The sequence below is a fragment of the Aegilops tauschii genome, chromosome 5, assembly GCF_002575655.3.
Source record: "Aegilops tauschii subsp. strangulata cultivar AL8/78 chromosome 5, Aet v6.0, whole genome shotgun sequence".
In the NCBI taxonomy this organism is placed as follows: domain Eukaryota; kingdom Viridiplantae; phylum Streptophyta; class Magnoliopsida; order Poales; family Poaceae; genus Aegilops; species Aegilops tauschii.
The window spans coordinates 250,507,570-250,531,396 of record NC_053039.3 but is presented as its reverse complement, the minus strand read 5'-3'; the positions used below and the strand labels follow the sequence as shown (position 1 = coordinate 250,531,396).

The following is a 23,827-nucleotide window of genomic DNA, read 5'->3' as shown; positions in this document are numbered from 1 at the left end:
AATGGCTAGAAGCCATGAAATCCGAGATAGAATCCATGTATGAAAACAAAGTATGGACTTTGACTGACTTGCCCGATGAGCGGCGAGCCATAGAAAACAAATGGATCTTTAAGAAGAAGACGGACGCAGATGGTAATGTGACCATCTACAAAGCTCGACTTGTCGCTAAGGGTTATCGACAAGTTCAAGGGGTTGACTACGATGAGACTTTCTCACCCGTAGCGAAGCTGAAGTCCGTCCGAATCATGTTAGCAATTGCCGCATACTATGATTATGAGATATGGCAGATGGACGTCAAAACGGCATTCCTTAACGGTTTCCTTAAGGAAGAGTTGTATATGATGCAGCCGGAAGGTTTTGTCGATCCTAAGAATGCTAACAAAGTATGCAAGCTCCAGCGCTCAATTTATGGGCTGGTGCAAGCATCTCGGAGTTGGAACATTCGCTTTGATGAGATGATCAAAGCGTTTGGGTTTACACAGACTTATGGAGAAGCCTGTGTTTACAAGAAAGTGAGTGGGAGCTCTGTAGCATTTCTCATATTATATGTGGATGACATACTATTGATGGGAAATGATATAGAATTCTTGGAAAGTATAAAGGCCTATTTGAATAAGTGTTTTTCAATGAATGACCTTGGAGAAGCTGCTTATATATTAGGCATCAAGATCTATAGAGATAGATCAAGACGCCTCATTGGTCTTTCACAGAGTACATACCTTGACAAGATATTGAAGAAGTTCAATATGGATCAGTCCAAGAAGGGGTTCTTGCCTGTATGGCAAGGTGTGCAATTGAGCACGGCTCAATGCCCGACCATGGCAGAAGATATAGAAGAGATGAGTGTCATCCCCTATGCCTCGGCCATAGGGTCTATTATGTATGCCATGCTGTGTACCAGACCTGATGTAAACCTTGCCGTAAGTTTGGTAGGAAGGTACCAAAGTAATCCCGGCAAGGAACACTGGACAGCGGTCAAGAATATCCTGAAGTACCTGAAGAGGACTAAGGATATGTTTCTCGTTTATGGAGGTGACGAAGAGCTCGTCGTAAAGGGTTACGTCGACGCTAGCTTCGACACAGATCTGGATGACTCGAAGTCACAGACCGGATACGTGTATATATTGAATGGAGGAGCAGTAAGCTGGTGCAGTTGCAAGCAAAGCGTCGTGGCGGGATCTACATGTGAAGCGGAGTACATGGCAGCCTCGGAGGCAGCACAGGAAGCAGTCTGGATGAAGGAGTTCATTACCGACCTAGGGGTGATTCCCAATGCGTCGGGCCCGATGACTCTCTTCTGTGACAACACTGGAGCTATTGCCCTTGCGAAGGAGCCCAGGTTTCACAGGAAGACCAGGCATATCAAGCGTCGCTTCAACTCCATTCGTGAAAGTGTTCAAAATGGAGACATAGATATTTGTAAAGTACATACGGACCTGAATGTAGCAGATCCGTTGACTAAACCTCTCCCTAGGGCAAAACATGATCAACACCAGGACGCAATGGGTGTTCGATTCATCACAATGTAACTAGATTATTGACTCTAGTGCAAGTGGGAGACTGTTGGAAATATGCCCTGGAGGCAATAATAAATGGTTATTATTATATTTCTTTGTTCATGATAATAGTCTATTGTTCATGCTATAATTGTATTGTCCGGAAATCATAATACATGTGTGAATACATAAACCACAACGTGTCCCTAGTATGCCTCTAGTTGACTAGCTCGTTGATCAACAGATAGTCATGGTTTCCTGACTATGGACATTGGATGTCATTGATAACGGGATCACATCGTTAGGAGAATGATGTGATGGACAAGACCCAATCCTAAGCATAGCATAAAAGATCATGTAGTTTCGTTTGCTAGAGCTTTTCCAATGTCAAGTATCTTTTCCTTAGACCATGAGATCGTGCAACTCCCGGATACCGTAGGAGTGTTTTGGGTGTGCCAAACGTCACAACGTAACTGGGTGACTATAAAGGTGCACTACGGGTATCTCCGAAAGTGTCTGTTGGGTTGGCACGGATCGAGACTGGGATTTGTCACTCCGTGTGACGGAGAGGTATCTCTGGGCCCACTCGGTGATGCATCATCATAATGAGCTCAATGTGACTAAGGCGTTAGTCACAGGATCATGCATTGCGGTACGAGTAAAGAGACTTGCCGGTAACGAGATTGAACAAGGTATTGGGATACCGACGATCGAATCTCGGGCAAGTAACATACCGATTGACAAAGGGAATTGCATACGGATTGATTGAATCCTCGACACCGTGGTTCATCCGATGAGATCATCGTGGAACATGTGGGAGCCAACATGGGTATCCAGATCCCGCTGTTGGTTATTGACCGGAGAGGCGTCTCGGTCATGTCTGCATGTCTCCCGAACCCGTAGGGTCTACACACTTAAGGTTCGGTGACGCTAGGGTTGTAGAGATATATGTATGCGGAAACCCGAAAGTTGTTCGGAGTCCCGGATGAGATCCCGGACGTCACGAGAGGTTCCGGAATGGTCCGGAGGTGAAGAATTATATATAGGAAGTCAAGTTTCGGCCACCGGGAAAGTTTCGTGGGTTACCGGTATTGTACCAGGACCACCGGAAGGGTCCCGGGGGTCCACCGGGTGGGGCCACCTATCCCGGAGGGCCCCGTGGGCTGAAAGTGGAAGGGAACCAGCCCTTAGTGGGCTGGGGCGCCCCCCTTGGGCCTCCCCCCATGCGCCTAGGGTTGGGAACCCTAGGGGGGAGCTTCCCCCTTGCCTTGGGGGGCAAGGCACCCCTTCCCCCCTTTGGCCGCCGCCCCCCCTTGGAGATCCCATCTCCCTGGGCCGGCGCCCCCCCCCCCCCAGGGGGCCTATATAAAGGGGGGGAGGGAGGGCAGCAACACACAGCCTTGGGCACCTCCCTCCTCCCCTGCAACACCTCTCTCTCTCTCTCTCTCTCGCAGAAGCTCGGCAAAGCCCTGCCGGAGACCCGCTACATCCACCACCACGCCGTCGTGCTGTTGGATCTCCATCAACCTCTCCTTCCCCCTTGCTGGATCAAGAAGGAGGAGACGTCGCTGCACCGTACGTGTGTTGAACGCGGAGGTGCCGTCCGTTCGGCACTCGGTCATCGGTGATTTGGATCACGGCGAGTACGACTCCGTCATCCACGTTCATTGGAACGCTTCCGCTCGCGATCTAGAAGGGTATGTAGATGCACTCCCTTCCCTTCGTTGCTAGTAGACTCCATAGATGCATCTTGGTGAGCGTAGAAATTTTTTAAATTATGCTACGATTCCCAACAGTGTGTGCATGTGTGTGTGTGTTAGAGAGAGCGACACATCAACCTACTCCTAGAGAGAGATGGTGTGTAGTGTACGATTTAGCCGCGAGAGTCGGTGCATCCTCTCATTTCTGGGTGTCCGGTCGGGACAGGCGGACCGCTGCCACGCCCGCTCCTGACCAGCCTGGCCCACCCAAAGCCTCTCCATCGCCTGCGCGCGCTTCCTTCCCGAAACGGTCAGCCCTGCTCCAAAGAATCGGTGCCGCATTCATGCCCGGGCAGAGCGGATTTGACCTCTCACTGGCGCCTGCATTGAAGAGAGAAGCGGATTCAAGAGTGATGGTTGCTTCATCCGTCCAACTTACTGCTGGGTCTATGTGATTTGATGGCTCATTGGTCATTATTTCTGAGGTGGTAGGACTGCTGGATGTCCCACGCTTTCGGCGAAAGGAGGTACTACTAGATTACAATTTTCTCCATTCTTACAACGGAGGAGTGCGAGAGCAGTGAAAACATGTAGGCTCAGTGATTACATGGCCCACCTCACATTATCACCATATTTTCTGGACACTGTGCGACACCTAACTCTTTACATAGTACTAGTATAGTACGTACTGTAATTTATCAGCGAGATAAATTTGTACAATGCTATGAAGCTTCCAGCTTCTGTTTCATGTATCTTGCGTCCAAGGTTTCCCATTGCAACATTTCATCAAATACAAAGGAGACTAACATGCATGCTATTGCATCTCAATGATTGACAGATCATAGCCAATATGTACTCCCTCCATTCCAAAATAAGTGTCTCAACTTTATGCAAACTTTAGTACAAAGTTGTACTACTACTAAAGTTGACACTTATTTTGGAACAGAGACAGCTAAAGAAAAAAAGATCCATGCAGTCCCTAGCCCTTGAACCGTAAACCCTAACTAGGCTTTAATTTGCTGGCAACGTTGGAGCTTCCGAAGAAATGAAGTTTGCAACCCTTTGACCATCGGATCATTTTGTGCAGTTTCACCAAAATCGAGATGAGCATCCCTGTGGCAAAGAAATTGAAGAAGCATGATTAGAATAAGATTACTGGACTAGTTGATGAGACATAAACTCATCACAAATACAGTACGTAGAAGCCAGTAGAGGTATGTGTGGGGCAAATAAGTAGAGAAATATCCACATGGAGTGATGTGGGCAGCTGGAGCAGTGGTGCAAGCCGACTGTAAAGGAAGTTGTACCCGAGGGATGTCGGGACGTAGCTCAACCTAGAGGAGGGTGGCGGGAGGCGGCAACTGCCCACGTCACGGCAGTGAGCAAGGGACGAAGGCAACCTCATCGGCTTTGTGAGAGAGAACGGCGGGGACCCCTGATCGGGACGTGCCGACAGTGGGTTTTCACCGTCGGCGATGGCGACCACATCTACACTAAGCATCCACCCCTTCCCCCGGGGGGCGTGATCCGCCGGGATGTTAGAGATGTGGCCACAGTTGTTTTGTGCGAGAGAGTGTGAAGAGAGCAACCCCAGCAAGCAACCGTGTAGACTCGTCCTGGCTATATATATAGTGGAGCGGTTTCCTTTTCTCTCCATATGAACCTATTTATATTGTGTATGTGCCACTGAAGAAAAAAAACTTTATTTATAAATGACGCGACACCGTTCATGCGTGGTTCCCGACCCTCCATTATTTATAATTGAGTAACTACCACTAGACGCGTCAAATTATCACGTGGGCTGCATCATCTTACAGAAATGAGCTCCACCGTGTCACGTGTGTGGTTGGGGAAGACGCAAAAGACGCAAAGAGTGCTACTAGTACACTACGTGCATGGGTGCGTGCACCTCTTCTCTTCGAGCATGGTTATTAAAAGTATAGCCCACTACTGTACTACCACGCGGTTATTATATATGGGCAAAGAGTATAGGCAGTAATAATGACTAATAAGCCGTGAAATCACGAGGCCCACCTTTCTCTATGTTTGACCAAGGAAGCATCCATCATTTCACTCCTCGTTGAATATCCATCCGCTGCTACCTTCGCGAATAAATAAAAATCCGCTTCTACCTCCGTAGCATGGTTAATAATATAGGCATGTCAATCACGACGTAGAAATATCATTCACTGATACAATAGGGCTGGATCTAAGGCTGGTGATTTTTTTTACTTTGTCTCTTTCTCTTTTTGTCTCATTTACTCATTTTACATAGGAGCACGTGTAGAGGATGGCTATTCCTTTCGATGGGACTTCTTCATGGGGTTTATGACTAAGGCTGGTCATAGTGGGGAGTAACTTAGACTAGTAACATGCTTTTGTTACTAGTCCATGTTACTACCTTCATAATGGGTAGTAACATATAGATGGTAACATACAAACCTTCATTAATTGAGACATAGACTCATTTTACCTCAGGGTGTGTTATGTTACAGTAACATATTATGTTACCACAAGCATCTCTTCCCTCATGAACTCCATGCCACATAAGCAAATTTGTCTTGGGATGTGTCATGTTACTACATAAGTTGCTCCCACTATGACTAGCCTAAGCAGCTCCGAATTATGCCCGCTGCCCACCACTCTGAATCGTGCCATCTATGATAGGAGTAGTCCCATTGCAACAATGAGGTCCACTAGGTCTAGCACGTCCTGTAAGAAGAGACTGTCACGCAAAACATACATCTTGTTGCCTTCTTCCTCATACAGTACGTACCACTGGTACGTACTACTAGTACTACTACTACTACTACTACTTGTTCTCCTATAAACCTTGCGCTTGGCATCTCCAAAATATTAACCTTGCGATTGGCTCTTCGCCTCTTCGGGAAGTCGAGCAATAATGGTACTGCAGTATATATCGTTCTGGCTATATGAGATCGAATGAATTGCTGCACGTCCACCACGTGGGCCAGGGAGAGTGAATACTATTACATCCATTTCAATATTGACTACATACGGAGCAAAATGAGTGAATCTACACTCTAAAATACGTCTATATACATCAGTGTTTGGAGTATGTACTAGTAGTTCATATTGAAATCTACTAAAGGACATATATTCCAAACAATATGATAATCTCTCTAACCAAGGTAGGGACGAGGAGTAAACGGAGGGAGTAGTAAAATTTTATCCTCGTCCTGCGAGCCACCACGCGCGTGGGTGAGGGAGCGAGCGTAGGCGTAGTAAGCAAGCTTCACCTCGTCCTGCGAGCCACCGCGCCCGTGGGCTGGGGAGACGGTGTACTAAGCAAGCTTCTCCTCGTTCTGCGAGTTGATGGGACACATCAAAAGTAATACGCACAGAGCATCCTGAGTGCATAGAGCATTGCCTCTAAGGTAGGCCCCACATGGTTTGCCACTTTTTTAACATAACGCGTCAGGTCGCAATTTGTTTGTTCACCCGTGGTAGACGATCCTCCATCAAGTGGACAACCAGTACACGTGTCAAATTACCACGTGGGCTGCCTTTTCGTACAGAAATGAGCTCCATCGTGTACCCGCGCGGGTGTGGTTGGGAAAGAGACGGGAGTACGTGCGCTGTGCGTGCACCTCTTCTCTTCATGCACGTCCCCCACCTACATGGGTGTGTGTGAGAGAGATACAAACCTAGACAGATGGCGTGTGCGTTTGTGAGTGTTTTTTGTTTGGGGGGTGATTTCGTGAATGTATTTGTGGGAATATGTGTCGATGACATCTCACACAAAAATTTGACACATGCAATGTGTGTGAAATAGAGGCCTATCAATATCATATATAGAGGGGACGATCCACGAGAAGAGAGGGAGGGGTCATAGATATCGATAGAGTCGAAGAGAGGATCAAGTGGGTGGGTGCGAAATCGATGAAGAGAGCCATCGAAATTGTGTGTCTGCAAGTCAAAGATATAGGGCGACTGACCTACCGGAACGTCGGAGGGCACAGGGCAACTTTGTGTGTGGGAGGGAGACATGACTAGAGCGCTCGATGGGTGATGGAGAGAGAGAGAGAGGGAGGGAGAGGGGTAGAGTGCTGGATGGGTGATGGAGTTGCTTCTCAAAGATGGTGGGAGAGGCCTACTAGACAAACTGAGGGTAGAACTGCAATATTATCAATAAGAGTGGGGATGTGTTTCTGTGTGTGCCTGTGCATGATAGATGTGTCGGGACACATGCATGGATGATGAAGGGGAACCATGTGTTTGGTAAGCAAACCTAACTAGATCGGTAGATCAATTGTTGTTTGTCGGAGGAAGGAAGAGACATAACTAATGAGGTAGATCGATCGACGCGTGGGGGAAAACGAGTTATAAGGACCTAGCTAGCTATATGTATAGCGGGAGATTGGTCGGTGTACATCCATTTGTTAGAGGCAAATAAGGCCCAGCGAGACAGATAGACAGAGAGAATGGAGCTAGAAGGTGGTGCGAGATGCCGAGCTACTAGCTAGATAGGGGGAGGAGTGTGCGATTGTGAGATCGATGAAAAGAGGGGCGAGAGTTTACACGTGTGTGGGACCGTATGAGAGACATGAGGCATGGACACAGAAAGGAGGAGATGGAAGGTGCGTGTGTATGTTGTAGGCAGACATCGCTGGAGAGGTTTATCGATCAGTGTGTGTCGGAAAGGAGTTGTGGAGACTGTGGGAGAACGACCTAAAAAAAGAATGTGCGCGATGGATAGAATGCCGAGGGATGGGGAGGGCGAGGAGGGCGTGTGCATGCACGAGTGAAAGTTAGTGCTAGCTACAAAGGTTAGAGGATTGTGTGGGTGTAAGAGACTAACAAAGATGATAATTTGATATGAAAGTGGATTCATATATTTGAATAGGAGATCATAGTGTTATAAACATATGCATGCATGAATATAGCGGTGATACGCGTGCTGTGGTTTCTCACATGTTATACCATAACATGATAATGCATGGCGTTTGCAACTCACAGCTAAATGTCGAACAATCTAAACCATACTATACATCGAACAATCTCACATTTTATTTAAATTTGTGATAATGTGTGGCGTTTGCAGCTTACAACTAAATATCGAACAATATAAACAATACTATATATCGAACAATCTCACATTTTATTTGAATTTGTGGTAATGTGTGGCGTTTGTAATTCACATCTAAATACTTGTAGGAGTAGGGGGCGGGGCACCATACATTATGTGATAAACACATTATACATATGAGACATGGTTTAGATTATGAAGATCTAGCTAGAGCTTGAAATGTACTGTGATTTGAAATCAACATAAAGTGGATTCAAAAAATCGAGTTCGAGTTCATATAGTACACATAGTTCATATCTAACTCGACAATAATCATGTGGTGTGCTGTGAAGATAATACACAAACGATGGTTTAACTTGGCAATAATGATGATTGTAAATCTTATTAAAATAGAGAAACGAATTCAAATGGTTTGACTTCAAAACAATCATTATTGCAGATCTTATTCAAATAGAGAAACAAATTCAAATTTAGTTCATATTGAAGCGGTAGTATATACATTTGGAATGCACTAAAACGTTCATTTGAGTAGCAGGTTGCATGCATTATACACGTAGCGAAATATTTTAATTGAACATAACATGATTCAAAGTTTTGAATGGCATTTGTAGTGCGAATTGATTTGGTACAGTACACGGGACTACACTCTCTTGTGTGGTGCGAATTTATTTCTTTTTGTTTTTTCATCGACGGAAGTGCGAATTGATTTGGTACAGTACACGCTAGGCTTGTCCGGAAATTTCAACCCGCGCCTTGTTACCCCGAAATATTTAAGATACTTCTTTGTCTCGTTGTGCTCTAAAAACTCCCTCCATCTCAACCCGCGCCTGGCGATCCCAAAATTACAACATGCGCGGAAACTCCCACCTCCTGCGAAATCCCGACACGCGAAATGCCCGTGATACCCCTGAACCGAAAGAACCGCCTAGCACAAATCGGTGGGGGTACTTCCGTAACTTACCCCACATTTCGGACAAGCGGGCCCCTAAGCCATGGTTCCCCACTCCCATCCCATCAGCCCACCCATCCGTACACCGAGGCCGCGAAAACCCGCGAAGCCCTAATAACCCACAAATGCAGGGGATCAGTTGTGGCCTCTTTCGATAAGTAAGAGTGTCGAACCTAACGAGGAGCTAAAGGTAGAACAAATATTCCCTCAAGTTCTATCGACCACGGATACAACTCTACGCACGCTTAATGTTCGCTTTACCTAAAACAAGTATGAAACTAGAAGGACTTTGTAGGTGTTGTTGGATAGGTTTGCAAGAATGTAAAGAGCACGTAAATAAAAACTAGGGGCTGTTTAGATAAAGAAGCAATAAAGTAAATATAGCGAGTGTTGAAAAGTGGTGGTAGGAGTTGTGAAATTGTCCCTAAGCAATTGACTACTTTACTAGACCGATAGTAAGTTTTATGTGGGAGAGGCATAAGCTAACATACTTTCTCTTCTTGGATCATATGCACTTATGATTGGAACTCTAGCAACCATCCGCAACTACTAAAGATCATTAAGGTAAAACCCAACCATAGCATTAAAGCATCAAGTCCCCTTTATCCCATATGCCACAACCCCCTTACTCGGGTTTATGCTTCTGTCACTCAAGCAACCCACTATAAGCGAATCATGAACATATTGCAACACCCTACAGCGGGAATCCCTCACGCTTGCGCGACACGGAGGGCACAATAGGACAGCAACATAACCACAAGCAAATTAAACCAATCATAGCAATTCACCAATCACCGGTAGGACAACGAAAATCTACTCAGACATCATAGGATGGCAACACATCATTGGATAATAATATGAAGCATAAAGCACCATGTTCAAGTAAAGGGTACAGCAGGTTGCGGGAGAGTGGACCGCTGAATAAAGATGGGGGAAGGTGATGGAGATGTTGGTGAAGATGTCAGCGATGTTGGTGTAGATCGCGGTGATGATGATGGCCCCCGGCGGCGTTCCGGCGCCACCGGAAGCAAGGGGGAGGGAGCCCCGCTTCTTCTTCTTCCTTGACCTTCTCCCTAGATGGGAGAAGGGCTTCCCCTCTGGTCCTTGGCTCCCATGGCATGGGAGGGGAGAGAGCCCCTCCGAGATTGGATCTGTCTCTCTGTCTCTCTCTGTTTCTGCGTTCTCAGATTCTGCCCTTTCATTGTTTCTTTTATATCCGGAGATCCGTAACTCCGATTGGGTTGAAACCTTCGCCAAGATTTTTCTCCGAAAATTAGCTTTCTTGCGGCAAAAGAAGAGCATCAACCGCCTTACAGGGTGCCCACGAGGGTCAGGGGCGCGCCCCCTGCCTCGTGGCCCCCTCGGGCACCGTCTCGCGTTGATTCTTCTTCCCAAAAATCACAAATATTCCAAAAATATTCTCCGTCCGTTTTTATCCCGTTTGGACTCCGTTTGATATGGGGTTTCTGCGAAACATAAAACATGCAACAAATAGGAACTGGCACTCGGCACTGGATCAACATGTTAGTCCCAAAAATAGTATAAAAACTTGCCAAAACTATAAGAAAGTTGAATAATATTGGCATGGAACAATCAAAAATTATAGATACGACGGAGACGTATTAGCATCCCCAAGCTTAATTCCTGCTCGTCCTCGAGTAGGTAAATGATAAAAAGATAATTTTTGATGTGGAATGCTACCTAGCATAATCTTGATCGTGTAATCTAATCATGGCATGAATATTAAGACACGAGTGATTCAAAGCAATAGTCTATCATTGGACATAAAAACGATAATACTTCGAGCGTACTAATAAAGCAATCATGTCTTTTCAAAACAACATGGCCAAAGAAAGTTATCCCTGCAAAATCATATAGTCTGGCTATGCTCCATCTTCATCACACAAAATATTCAAATCATGCACAACCCCGATTTTAGCCAAGCAATTGTTTCATACTTTAGTATTCTCAAACTTTTTCAACTCTCACGCAATACATGAGCGTGAGCCATGGATATAGCACTATGGGTGGAATAGAATATGATGGTGGAGGTTATGTGGAGAAGACAAAAAAAGAGAAAGTCTCACATCGACGCGGCTAATCAACGGGCTATGGAGATGCCCATCAATTGATGTCAATGTGAGAAGTAGGGATTGCCATGCAATGGATGCACTAAGAGCTATAAGTGTAGGAAAGCTCAAACTGGAAACTAAGTGGGTGTGCATCCAACTTGCTTGCTCATGAAGACCTCGGGCATTTGAGGAAGCCCGTCATCGGAATATACAAGCCAAGTTCTATAATGAAAATTCCCACTAGTATATGAAAGTGACAATATAGGAGACTCTCTATATGAAGAACATGGTGCTACTCTGAAGCACAAGTGTGGTAAAAGGATAGTAACATTGCCCCTTTTTTATTTAGGCTTCTTTGGCCTCTCTTTTTTTTCATGGGGCAATGCTCTAATAATGATGATCATCACACTTTTATTTACTTACAACTCGATATTAGAACAAAGATATGACTCTATATGAATGCTTTCGGCGGTGTACCGGGATGTGCAATGATCTAGCATAGCAGTGACATCAAAAAACGGACAAGCCATGAAAACATCATGCTAGCTATCTTACGATCATGCAAAGCAATATGACAATGAATGCTCAAGTCATGTATATGATGATGATGGAAGTTTCATGGCAATATATCTCGGAATGGCTATGGAAATGCCATGATAGGTAGGTATGGTGGCTGTTTTGAGGAAGATATAAGGAGGCTTATGTGTGATAGAGCGTATCGTATCACGGGGTTTGGATGCACCAGCGAAGTTTGCACCAACTCTCGAGGTGAGAAAGAGCAATGCACGGTACCGAAGAGGCTAGCAATGATGGAAGGGTGAGAGTGCGTATAATCCATGGACTCAACATTAGTCATAAATAACTCACATACTTATTGCAAAAATTTATTAGCCATCGAAACAAAGTACTACACGCATGCTCCTAGGGGGGAGGATGGTAGGAGTTAACCATCGCGCATCCCCGACCTCCACACAAAGGATGACAATCAAAAAATATCTCATGCTCCAACTTCGTTACATAACGGTTCACCATACGTGCATGCTACGGGAATCATAAACCTCAACACAAGTATTTCTACTAATCCACAGTCACCCACTAGCATGACTCTAATATCACCACCTTTATATCGCAAAACTATTGCAAGGAATCAAACATATCATATTCAGCGATCTACAAGTTTATGTAGGATTTTATGACTAACCATGTGAATGACCAATTCCTGTCATCTCTCTAAATAGATATAAGTGAAGAAAGAGAGTTTAATTCTTTCTACAAAAGACATGCCCACGCTCTAACAAATATAAGTGAATCAAAAGAGCATTCTACAAATGGCGGTTTTCTATGTGAAGAGATACAGACAATCCAAACTTCAAATGATATAAGAGAAGCACATGAAGCATTCTATAAAGCCATACTCAAAAGATTTAAGTGAAGTGCAATCAGCATTCTATAAATCAACCAAGGACTATCTCATACCAGCATGGTGCATAAAATAAAAGTGAAAACTAAATGCAAAAGACGCTCGAAGATTTGCACATATCGCATGAACGAAACGAATCCGAAAACATATCGATACTTGTTGAAGAAAGAGGGGGTGCCTTCTGGGGCATCCCCAAGCTTAGACGCTTGAGTCTCCTGGAATATTTACTTGGGGTGCCTTGGGCATCCCCAAGCTTGAGCTCTTGCCTCTCTTCCTTTTCCTCATATCGAGACCTCATCGATCAAACACTTCATCTACACAAAACTTCAACAGAAAACTCGGTAAGATCCGTTAGTATAATAAAGCAAATCACTACTCTAGGTACTGTTGAAAACTTATTAATATTTTGTTTTTGCATTGTGACTACTGTAATATAACTTTTTTCATGGCTTAATCCACTGATAGAAATTGATAGATTCATCAAAACAAGCAAACTATGCATCAAAAATAGAATCTGTCAAAAATAGAACAGTCTGTAGCAATCTGAACATTAACCATACTTCTGGTACCCCAAAAATTCTACCAAAATTAGAAAAAATAAACAATTTGTATAGAAATACAATGCAAAAAGTTTCAGAACCGTTTGACGTTCTAGTAAAAAATGTAAAATCGTGCACTACAGCCAAAGTTTCTGTCCTGCACCGCACAAACCAACAAGCATTGTAAACATCCTAAAGGCAAACCTTAGCACATTATTTTTATAATACAATGGAATTGTACAAGGGGATAATTATTTTTGATGAAAAGTTTCTGTAATTAAGATTCACAAAGTTTCCGTGAGCATGAACAGAGTTCAAGGAGCTCTCCCACTTCAACAATGCTTGTCTTTCTTACTTTCACTTTCCTTTTTAAAAAGGTTTGGGTTCCCCTCTTTTTTTTAAAACTATATGAAAGCACACAACAGACATGAATGACTCTCTAAAACTTCCGGGTTGTCTCCCTGGCAACGCTTTCTTTAAAGCCATTAAGCTAGGCATATAGTGCTCAAGTAATGAATCCACCCGGATCCCAAGGTATATCAAAGCCAATTTTAATTAACAATGATTTGTGATTTAGTAGTGAGCACAAAGTAACATATATCATGCAACAACGAAGTCTAACTCTCTTCCTATGCATCGGCCTGTCATAAAAGAACAATTCATGCACACCAAGTAAAGGCCAATGCATAGTATAAGCAGTTTCTTGCAATTTTATCATATCGGAAACATAGAGAGGTGGAGATATAGTTCCTCTCTCAAAATAATTGCAAGTAGGAGCAGCAAGCACATGCATATTATATCTATCAAAATCATCATGTGTGGTAGTAAAACGCAACCCATCAATATAATCCTTAATAAGGGCAAACTTCTCCGATATAGTGTAGTAGGGAGAATTCAAAAAGATAATAGGACTATCATGCGTGGTTACAATAGCAAAAATTTGATGTTTAACATAAGGAACTATAGCAAGTTCATCTCCATAAGCATAATTCGTATTGGCATCTTGGCCACAAGCATAGCAAGCATCATCAGAAAGGGATATTTCAAAACAATCAACGGGATCATGACAATCATCATAGCAATCATCCTTCAGTAAGCACGAAGGGGAATTAAACAATGTATGAGTTGAAGAGTTACTCTCATTAGAAGGTGGGCACGGGTAGCTAATCCGCTCTTCCTCCTTTTGTTCTTCGCTCTCCTCATCATCTTTTTCATCCAATGAGCTCACAGTTTCAATAGTTTCCTCTTCCATAGTTTCCTGCAAAATATTAGTCTCTTCTTGGACAACGGAGACTTTCTCAATAAACGCATCAATATCGGCATTGTATTCATAATTCTCATAACAATATTTAAGTATAGCAAAATTTTCAGGTCTGTAAACAGCATCATCAAGATTTTCACACTCTTTAAACAAAGATTCAATCTCATAAGCACCCATAAAAGCAACGAATTCTTCTATTTGTTCCACATCATGGTAATCATATATACCATTAGCATAAGAAGCTAAGGTTTAATTATCATTAAATTTGCATGAAAAGGGAAGGTGTGGAGCCTTCATCCTAGAGCAACAAGTATAATCATATCTAAAGCATAGTTCCCGAGCATACCAATGCAACATATGAATTTGATCCCATAATAGTTTCCCTTTTTGAGTCAAGCGATAATCCTTAAAGTATTCACGTTGATCCAACGTGTCTCCCATAACATAATTGAATGGGGTTTTCTCAGGATTATCAAAGTAGTACATAATATTTTTCACATAACTAGCATCGATGGTTTTAGGAGGTCCCCCATCTCCATGAGTAGCAAGTAAACCTATTTTTTGGTATTTCTTGTTCCATATCCATAACTAAAGATAGTGAACAAATTAGAACAGCAAATAAAAATTACTTAGTGATAGAGCAAACAAGCACACACGAGAATATTCACCCCACGCTATGACTCCCCGGCAACGGCGCCAGAAAAAGGTCTTGATAACCCACAAGTGTAGGGGATCAGTTGTAGCCTCTTTCGATAAGTAAGAGTGTCGAACCCAACAAGGAGCTAAAGGTAGAACAAATATTCCCTCAATATTTACGCTTAATGTTCGCTTTACCTAAAACAAGTATGAAACTAGAAGGACTTTGTAGGTGTTGTTGGATAGGTTTGCAAGAATGTAAAGAGCACGTAAATAAAAACTAGGGGCTGTTTAGATAAAGAAGCAATAAAGTAAATATAGCGAGTGTGGAAAAGTGGTGGTAGGAGTTGTGAAATTGTCCCTAAGCAATTGACTACTTTACTAGACCGATAGCAAGTTTTATGTGGGAGAGGCATAAGCTAACATACTTTCTCTTCTTGGAATCATATGCACTTATGATTGGAACTCTAGCAAGCATCCGCAACTACTAAAGATCATTAAGGTAAAACCCAACCATAGCATTAAAGCATCAAGTCCCCTTTATCCCATACGCCACAACCCCCTTACTCGGGTTTATGCTTCTGTCACTCAAGCAACCCACTATAAGCGAATCATGAACATATTGCAACACCCTACAGCGGGAATCCCTCACGCTTGCGCGACACGGAGGGCACAATAGGACAGCAACATAACCACAAGCAAATTAAACCAATCATAGCAATTCACCAATCACCGGTAGGACAACGAAAATCTACTCAGACATCATAGGATGGCAACACATCATTGGATAATAATATGAAGCATAAAGCACCATGTTCAAGTAGAGGGTACAGCAGGTTGCGGGAGAGCGGACCGCTGAATATAGATGGGGGAAGGTGATGGAGATGTTGGTGAAGATGATGGCGGTGTTGGTGTAGATCGCGGTGATGATGATGGCCCCCGGCGGCGTTCCGGCGCCACCGGAAGCAAGGGGGAGGGGGCCCCCCTTCTTCTTCTTCTTTTTCCTTGACCTTCTCCCTAGATGGGAGAAGGGTTTCCCCTCTGGTCCTTGGCTCCCATGGCATGGGAGGGGCGAGAGCCCCTCCGAGATTGGATCTGTCTCTCTGTTTCTGCGTTCTGAGATTCTGCCTTTTCACTGTTTCTTTTATATCCGGAGATCCTACCTCCGATTGGGTTGAAACCTTTGCCCAGATTTTTCTCCAAAAATTAGCTTTCTTGCGGCAAAAGAAGAGCATTAACCGCCTTACGGGGTGCCCACGAGGGTCAGGGGCGTGCCTGCCCCACTGGGGCGCGGCCCCTGCCTCATGGCCCCCTCGGGCACCGTCTCGCGTTGATTCTTCTTCCCAAAAATCACAAATATTCTAAAAATATTCTCCGTCCGTTTTTATCCCGTTTGGACTCCGTTTGATATGGGGTTTTTTCAAAACATAAAACATGCAACAAACAGGAACTGGCACTGGGCACTGGATCAATATGTTAGTCCCAAAAATAGTATAAAAACTTGCCAAAAGTATAAGAAAGTTGAATAATATTGGCATGAACAATCAAAAATTATAGATACGACGGAGACGTATCAAGCCCCACACCCTCCTCCGTCCGCCACTCAGCCGGAGCCTCTTCCCCGACGACGTCGTCCACCGCAACACCTCGACATCCCTCATCCACCGTATCAGATGAGGATCCGTCGTCGATCTCGTCGTCCCGCCGGTTCAGCCACCCCTTCCTCCACCTCCAAGGAGCTGCCCCGACGTTCCCCTCGTCTTTCGCGCCACCTCCATTCCCACACCGCCGTCTTCACCTGCACCACCGGAAGAGCAGCATCATCATTGTTTCCTCGGATGAAGCTAAGGCCTAATCGGCGCCAGCAAAGAGGTTGTACACTAATCGCCGCATTTTCTTCTTGATTCGATCTCACGGTGTTGCCGGCGCTAGGTCCTGAGCCGACCTGGCGCGGCTCCATCCACGGCGGCGTCGCCGGCCACTTCCTCCACGACGTCGCTCCCTCGGCGGCGACATCCACCTCATTAGGAGCTGCTGTTGCTTTAGCTCTCACTCGCTCTGCTGCTCTACTCTTGCTCTCGGTCCCCTGCCTGGTCTGCTCTTGCTACTAGTTGGCCGTTGCGCCAAATGGCGCAGAGACCTGCTGCAGACATGTTGTTGATGAAAATAGTTTCATGCTGCAAGAACCTTCAACTAAATCATGCTATTTTTTAAACATGTTTATTACGTTGTTAAATAATAGTCTGGGAAAAGGGAAACTTTGCATAATATGAATATCTCAGTTTGAAAATATGGGCACTATGATGAGAGAGTAAAGTTGGCATGGTTGTATTTTTTTAGCAAGTATGGAAACATGGTTATCATGATGAGAAACCTGGCCATGCATATTTTTCCTTAAAAAAAGGGAAAAAGATAAGAAACCTAAAAAAGAAACATGTCTTTGTTGTGCATATACGGAGATATAAGGATCAGGAGGTATTAGGATAGCCCATATGTTATTTAGCCCAACCCACATAGAGCGATGCCTGTGGCCCGTGAGGAGCTGTATAAGAAGCGGCAGGGGACGGAGCGAGCGAAGACTGTCTATCCCCTTCTTTTCTTTCTCGGTTCGTCAGCTGGGTAACAAATGGCGCACAGCATGAAAAGAAATTCCATGTTTTAGTTGCGGGCAAGCATATATGATAACAAATTTAACCCCCTTTAATAAAAACAGAGACTTGTCATCTACAATGAGATATACCTACACATTTTAATTTGGTAGTAGACTCCCATTTCAAGACCATGTCATGTTGAAAAAATGAGTATTTTTCAGTAATCTCCCGTTGCGCCAGATTGCGAACAGACCCACACCATACGAGCTTTGAAAATATTCCATTTATTAGTGTTGAGCAAGCACATATGGTTACTATTCTAACCACTATATAAACAAAATGAACGGGGGCTTGTATAAGGGTAACCAAAGTTCAAAAGAAAAAAGTGTTGTATGTGTTGTTTTTCCAATGATTTGGGTCTTGGAACACCTGAATAGGCAAGCACAGTATTGCAAGTAAGAAAATGTGAAACATTGCTAATAACTTGCCTCATATACATGATAGTTTTAGGCCATACAAGCAGTGGGGAAAAGAAAAGCAGTCTATATGTGATGAAGCAAGCCTAAGTCAAATAGGTAATGCCCATACAACCAAATTCATTACAATGGATGGATTTCAGTCCTAAAACTGGAAAGTAAATATGCATAACAGAAGTGAATCGTAGAACGTGGTTTATACAACTTCATGAATGTACTTAATATCCTGGCAGCACCATATCCATACTACTTGAGGAAGTAAATAATCAAATGACAATCACACAGGAGTTGTAGGGTTTTATCGTTTCCACTTTACAATCCGAACAAAACTATATAGTTGATCTGCAAGTAATTACATGACACGACAATGGCTTCGACAAATATCCATCTTTTATGGCATAAACACATATATATTGACAGTCAGTAATGAGAAGTGATGGTAGCTCACTCTATAACATCGTCCACACCAGGAAAATATGGTAAAGCAGTCAGATCCCACGACAAATATGATATGAAAATCTTGGAAAGAGAACTATCTAGAGAACAAACTTACATGTAAAGATGTGTTATGGCCTGTGAAAATGGAATAGTGTTATGTCACACTATTTGGCTATTGCTATAGAAAAGCTGTTGCAACAATAAAAAGAAAAACTAAAAAATTGTGCTTATGCGCAGTATAATGCCTGGTCATCAATATTTTGCATCAAATCTCAGCAAATGCTTTAAATACATATATCAGGAACTTCTTCTAATACTCTAGTAACATAATCTAAATTAGCCGATGTGGAATCCTTCAGAACTAATCGGCCGACATAAAGCCGGTGAAATCAATAACATAACAGAACAATAATTAAATGCTTAGTTTTACTTAAAGGTATTTTATTTACATATCTAAAGCCATCGGCGCCTGACATTATCAAACTATAATAATCAGTATGCCACACTACACATTTATTTAACTTGCAATAAAACTTCAACAAACATATCAACTAATGGTAACTGGTGTATGCCATGCAGAGAAAATTGCACTCTGGTAGAGCAACGGCATGCTAGAAGCTGACAAAAGTATTACAGATTGACAATAAATAATAGATAGCTCCATCAGTACCCACTGTTGTTGGGACTATCAAATTAAAATTCCATATCTATCAGAAAACTGACAAAGCTTGAGGGCCTCTTAAATACGAAGAAACGGCATGTGCAGAGGGGCCATACATACTGATTAAGAAAACTCACTTTTTAGCAACCAGACTCCATTCAACGAAGGAGAGGTGGGGGCATGGTCATGGGATTTGGGCTCAGGAGCAGTAGGGCTGAAAATAGAGAAACCATACACATCATAACGATGATGTACTTCGACAGCCATGCATAGAGCAACACATCCTCGGCACCCTTCTCTTTGCGACCGCCAAACAGGAGCCGGTGGTGAGGCGCCGGCCGGCCGGCGTCACCTCTCCCACTCTGCCGCAAATCTGTTAACAATGCCTGACCTCCGCCCACCCTTGTATCCCCTCTCCTCTGCAACGGCTTGCTCTCTCCTCGATCTCAACTAATACATAAGGAAATATAAAGAATTAGTCCCTAAGCATCTACTGTACTGATGCAGCTGACACAGCTTCATATTATGGATTTTAAGTTCATCATACTTTGTTTGGAAAAACATTAGAATTTCATCAAAGGAAACAGTTTAAACTTGACTGTATTTGCTAGTCTTGAATTAAATTATCTCTGTGGGATTGACAAAAATCTGTCACCATTGAAACCAACGTATGGCTGCAAATGTTAATATCCTAGAATCTGCACTGCATCCAGTAAGTTTCTCAATGGTATATATTTTGGAAAACTGAAACGACATGTGCATATTAGGTGAAACTTGCAGGATTATGTGCTAATTATATCTATTTTCCATGACCTGTAGTGTTATGATTCCTTTGTTAGATCAATAACGGTTATCCAGTAGCGCTAATACAGAAGAAAGGTTTAAACGAACAATGGTCGGGCAAAGCAACATGGACAGGTGATTGCTCACATATAAAACACGGGGAGGTGCTTGCTTGCTTCACCTCACCTGAATTTTGAAAAGGTTTTTCTATTATTATTGTGTTGACACTATGACAGCATGTTTACGACAGGATAAAATCTTGTCAAAATTATCTGTCTAGTTCAAACAGGATATCAAGTTCAATAATATGACAACGATAGTTTATCATCTGCTATTATTATGCTATATGACATGAAGTGTACACGTTTAACTAGGCAAAACAGAACATACACAGGATCGGCAAAATTTTGCCCAGAGCCTTCCTACTCGTCCTAGGCACCTCCCTGCCTCTCTCTCTCTCCCCCCTAATCAGGCTAATAAAAATATAGACCCAAGTTGTATATGAATCATCCTAATCAACAGCAACATGATTTACATCGTCCCTCTAAGAATTTTATAGCTTGCAAAGCAGCCTGTTCATAGGCGGACAGTGCCCCCGTACCGCCAGTTGCCCAGAAGAACATCCTATCTGGCGGCAGGGAGACACTGCTTTGGCTCCACCCCAACAAGCACAACCCCATCGTCAATAATCTCACACACGCATGAAAGAGCGGGCAAATAAAACTGCGCCGCCAGGGTCTAAAAAATTGGGATCACAAAAGACATAGGAAGGCACATCCTAGCACAGGAAGCAGTATAAATGAAATAAGCAGCATAAGAAACCGAAACAAACAAATAAAGCACGCACGCAACACCCGGTCAGGTAGCAGAATAAAATAGTAAGTAATATAGAGAAACAAAAAGAAAGAAAACAGAAAATGGAGGCACAGAACACAAACCTTGACAGCAAGTCAGGGAACCGGCGAGCTGACAGATCGGTAAACGACAAAGCAAGTGAAGGCAACGACAACTGGACCTGCAAAACAGAAGGAAGCAGGGACCCACATGACGGATAGTGTAAAGCTATCTATCGCCAGAACTACATTTAAGTAAGATCATGAAACTAAAATCTGCTATGCCATTACCTATACAGCCTTTGTATATGTTATCAGATTAACATGTATGGAGACAACAGAATATACCAGGGGATAATTAAGTAACACCAGGAAAACTATTACCAAGGTAATGGGGTTCATAATATACCTGAATGGTGCTATGGGCAAAAATCCATTGTCTACTTCTCTTGAAGCTAACATCTACCCTTTCCCAAGGAATTCTATTCAGGCTTTTGAGCGTTACTTCTGAAATAGGGGACAAATTAATTCAGTTAGAAAAAAATATCGTCTTAATCATCCAGGAGAAATGGAAGTATGGAACGGTATTGGATATAATACAAAACACACTAAGTAACAACAAAACTTTAGCTCCAATGCAAACATGAACCAGCGTAAAGACTTCGTCATTAGAAACTTGGCATCTATGGTTTCTGCTAGTTTATCAAGTCCTTGGACAATAAACAGCACATCATCATGGAAAGCCTGGTACTACTATAACTCCAATTCAGTATCTTACCTTCCATTTCACTTGTAGTTTTTTCCTGATAAATCATTTCATCCGAAAAATCAACATCCTGAGCCTTTGGTTTTTCCACATATACAACATGTGGATATCTTACATCATCCACAAAATCTTCTTTCTGATGCCAGAGGATTTTGAAACATAAGAACCCTGTTACATACCAGATATGGGCTGATAATAAATAGATCATTACCTTGGGAAGCTCGTGTTGACGGCGTATTGAAGATGTCTTCCAGCCAACAACGACTGAACTTTTACTCAAGGCCATAAAATAAAGTGCTTTAAATTCTGAATTGGTAAATAGCCAATATGTTTATATTGATCTGCTAAGTACAAATATTCATGGCACAAGGATACAATCGCCACAAACATTTGAGTAAGCAACATAGCGCTTGAAAGAATGAAGAGCTGATCTGCACGTAGAAACAAAGTATAAGATGCTCTGTTTGACACTATTTGATAGTGATAATAGCTGGAATTTGAGCGTGGTGACATCATGTACTTTCAATTAGCTCTTCATAGAATTAGCATTTCATAGAATTAGCTCTTTGCTCAGGTTATTTTGCCCACCCCTCTCAGTTTGCACTTCCTTATTGATTATTGTTGAATCCATTCTATAACAAAAAAAGAGTCACTCAAGGTAAACGTGAACTTTGATCCAAAACTATAAGAACAAGGAAAATGCCTTTTTACCTGTGTTTCTTACGATGGTTTCCCTTTACATATGTGCTGTTGTAGTCAGCTAGCCGCAGATGAAGCATCAAGAACACAAGTCATGATCAAATATTGCTTCCAGATGGAATTTCCTCAAACAAGTTACGTGCACGTGTTGTACTTTCCTGTTGGAAATATAAACAACAACAAACATGTCATCATTGTAATGAAATTGAAGGACGTCTATGAATTGGACATTCAAACTTCATATGGGCATTACTAACTAATCTTCCTCCATATATCTGCAAGTATCCGTGCAGAAAAAAAAACATCTCCAAGTTACGCTGATCTGATTCAAGCTCCATACAAATCCTAAACAAAATCAAATCAGGAGGTACCTGGCGCTTGAATTGATCTGTACATGGCGGCACCATTTGTGGAGAGAAGCACTTGGGGAGGTCAATGGCGAGCAAGGCCGTGGCGGTAGTGACGACGCAGGACAGAGGCGCGGGGAGAGGAGAGGCCAACACCGCTACATTCCCTGCTTGGGAGCCGGATGCCGTGCGCTCCCGGCCACCCCTTCAGGCCCGTGTGGTCCTCCACTCTGCTCTGGCAGCGGCGGGATCAGGCCCTGTGCGGCTGTGCTCATCTGGCGACCCCCATCTCCTGGCTTTGCACCCCCCTCGTCCACTTCTCTCCTCTACGCCCAGGCTCCTCCCACCGCTGCTGCTGTCTCTCTATCAGCGAGTAGGTGGAAGAGGAAGGCGAGGTTGAGGCGCCCTGTCCAGATCTTGGCCCTGAAGATTAAACACGAACAAAAAAAGTAAATCAACGGAAAGGAAATGGGAGGAGCAGATCCACGGAAGGAGGTCGGGCGGCTCATGGGGCACCATCTAGGGTCGTCTCCGCCACCGCCTCTACGCAGGCTCCCCGCCGGCCGACGACCAGGGCGTCGCGCCACCCCGCTTTTCCTCGGCTAGCTCATGAGACGAGGAGGGGCTTGGGGCGGACCAGGAAGGGGGAGGAGGACAGATGCAGGAGGGTGCGGCTAGGGTTCGTGGGGGTGGCGGCTGAGACGAGGGAGGACCGGAGGAGGAGAGGTGCGGGCGGGCGGCTGTGGGGATTGGGGGGCCAATGGGCTTTCCAGGAGGCTCAACCAATTAGACCCTCACACCGATGAACCCAGCCAATACATGACAGACTCCACCGAGGAAGCGGCCCACCGGTCATGCACATGGGAAAGAAATAACATGATGAAACGTGCAGTGAATATCCAATGGTGGAGGAGAGGCGTGGTGGGAATATTATCTTGATCTGCCGGCCAGCAAAGGAACCGATCGAGGGAGCATCCTCCAAGCGAGTTGGCTAGCCTCTGTATTGTTTTAAATTGGTCTTGCTCGCGCTGTTGCTCTCGCTCTTGCTCTTGCTAGCGATGTTGCTCCGATTTGGCTACACTTCAGTCGACTAAATCGACTTTTGGGTCA

The 23,827-nt window shown here is 43.8% G+C and overlaps 1 protein-coding gene and 1 long non-coding RNA gene across 3 annotated transcripts; both read right to left on the bottom strand.

The window, feature by feature from the left end:
- Nucleotides 1-18,336: 18,336 nt before the first annotated feature.
- LOC141023377 (uncharacterized) lies at nt 18,337-18,822 on the bottom strand. The gene is made up of 2 exons (XR_012184591.1): nt 18,744-18,822; nt 18,337-18,639 (listed from the first exon to the last, which is right to left on the bottom strand). It is a non-coding gene; the product is annotated as an uncharacterized lncRNA (long non-coding RNA).
- A 436-nt stretch (nt 18,823-19,258) lies between these two features.
- LOC109733342 (uncharacterized) lies at nt 19,259-23,548 on the bottom strand. 2 transcript variants are annotated; one of them, XM_045228852.2, is made up of 9 exons: nt 23,234-23,548; nt 22,742-23,140; nt 22,383-22,528; nt 22,192-22,303; nt 21,883-22,102; nt 21,684-21,807; nt 21,315-21,412; nt 21,011-21,087; nt 19,259-19,739 (listed from the first exon to the last, which is right to left on the bottom strand). In XM_045228852.2, the coding sequence occupies exons 5-9, from the start codon at nt 21,955-21,957 to the stop codon at nt 19,736-19,738; spliced, it is 378 nt and encodes a 125-aa protein (XP_045084787.1). In that variant the 5' UTR covers nt 21,958-22,102; nt 22,192-22,303; nt 22,383-22,528; nt 22,742-23,140; nt 23,234-23,548; the 3' UTR covers nt 19,259-19,735. The 2 variants fall into 2 exon arrangements, with proteins under 2 accessions (XP_045084787.1, XP_020148126.1); XM_020292537.4 differs by lacking the exon at nt 22,192-22,303 and having other exon boundaries at nt 23,234-23,511.
- Between the last annotated feature and the right edge of the window lie 279 nt (nt 23,549-23,827).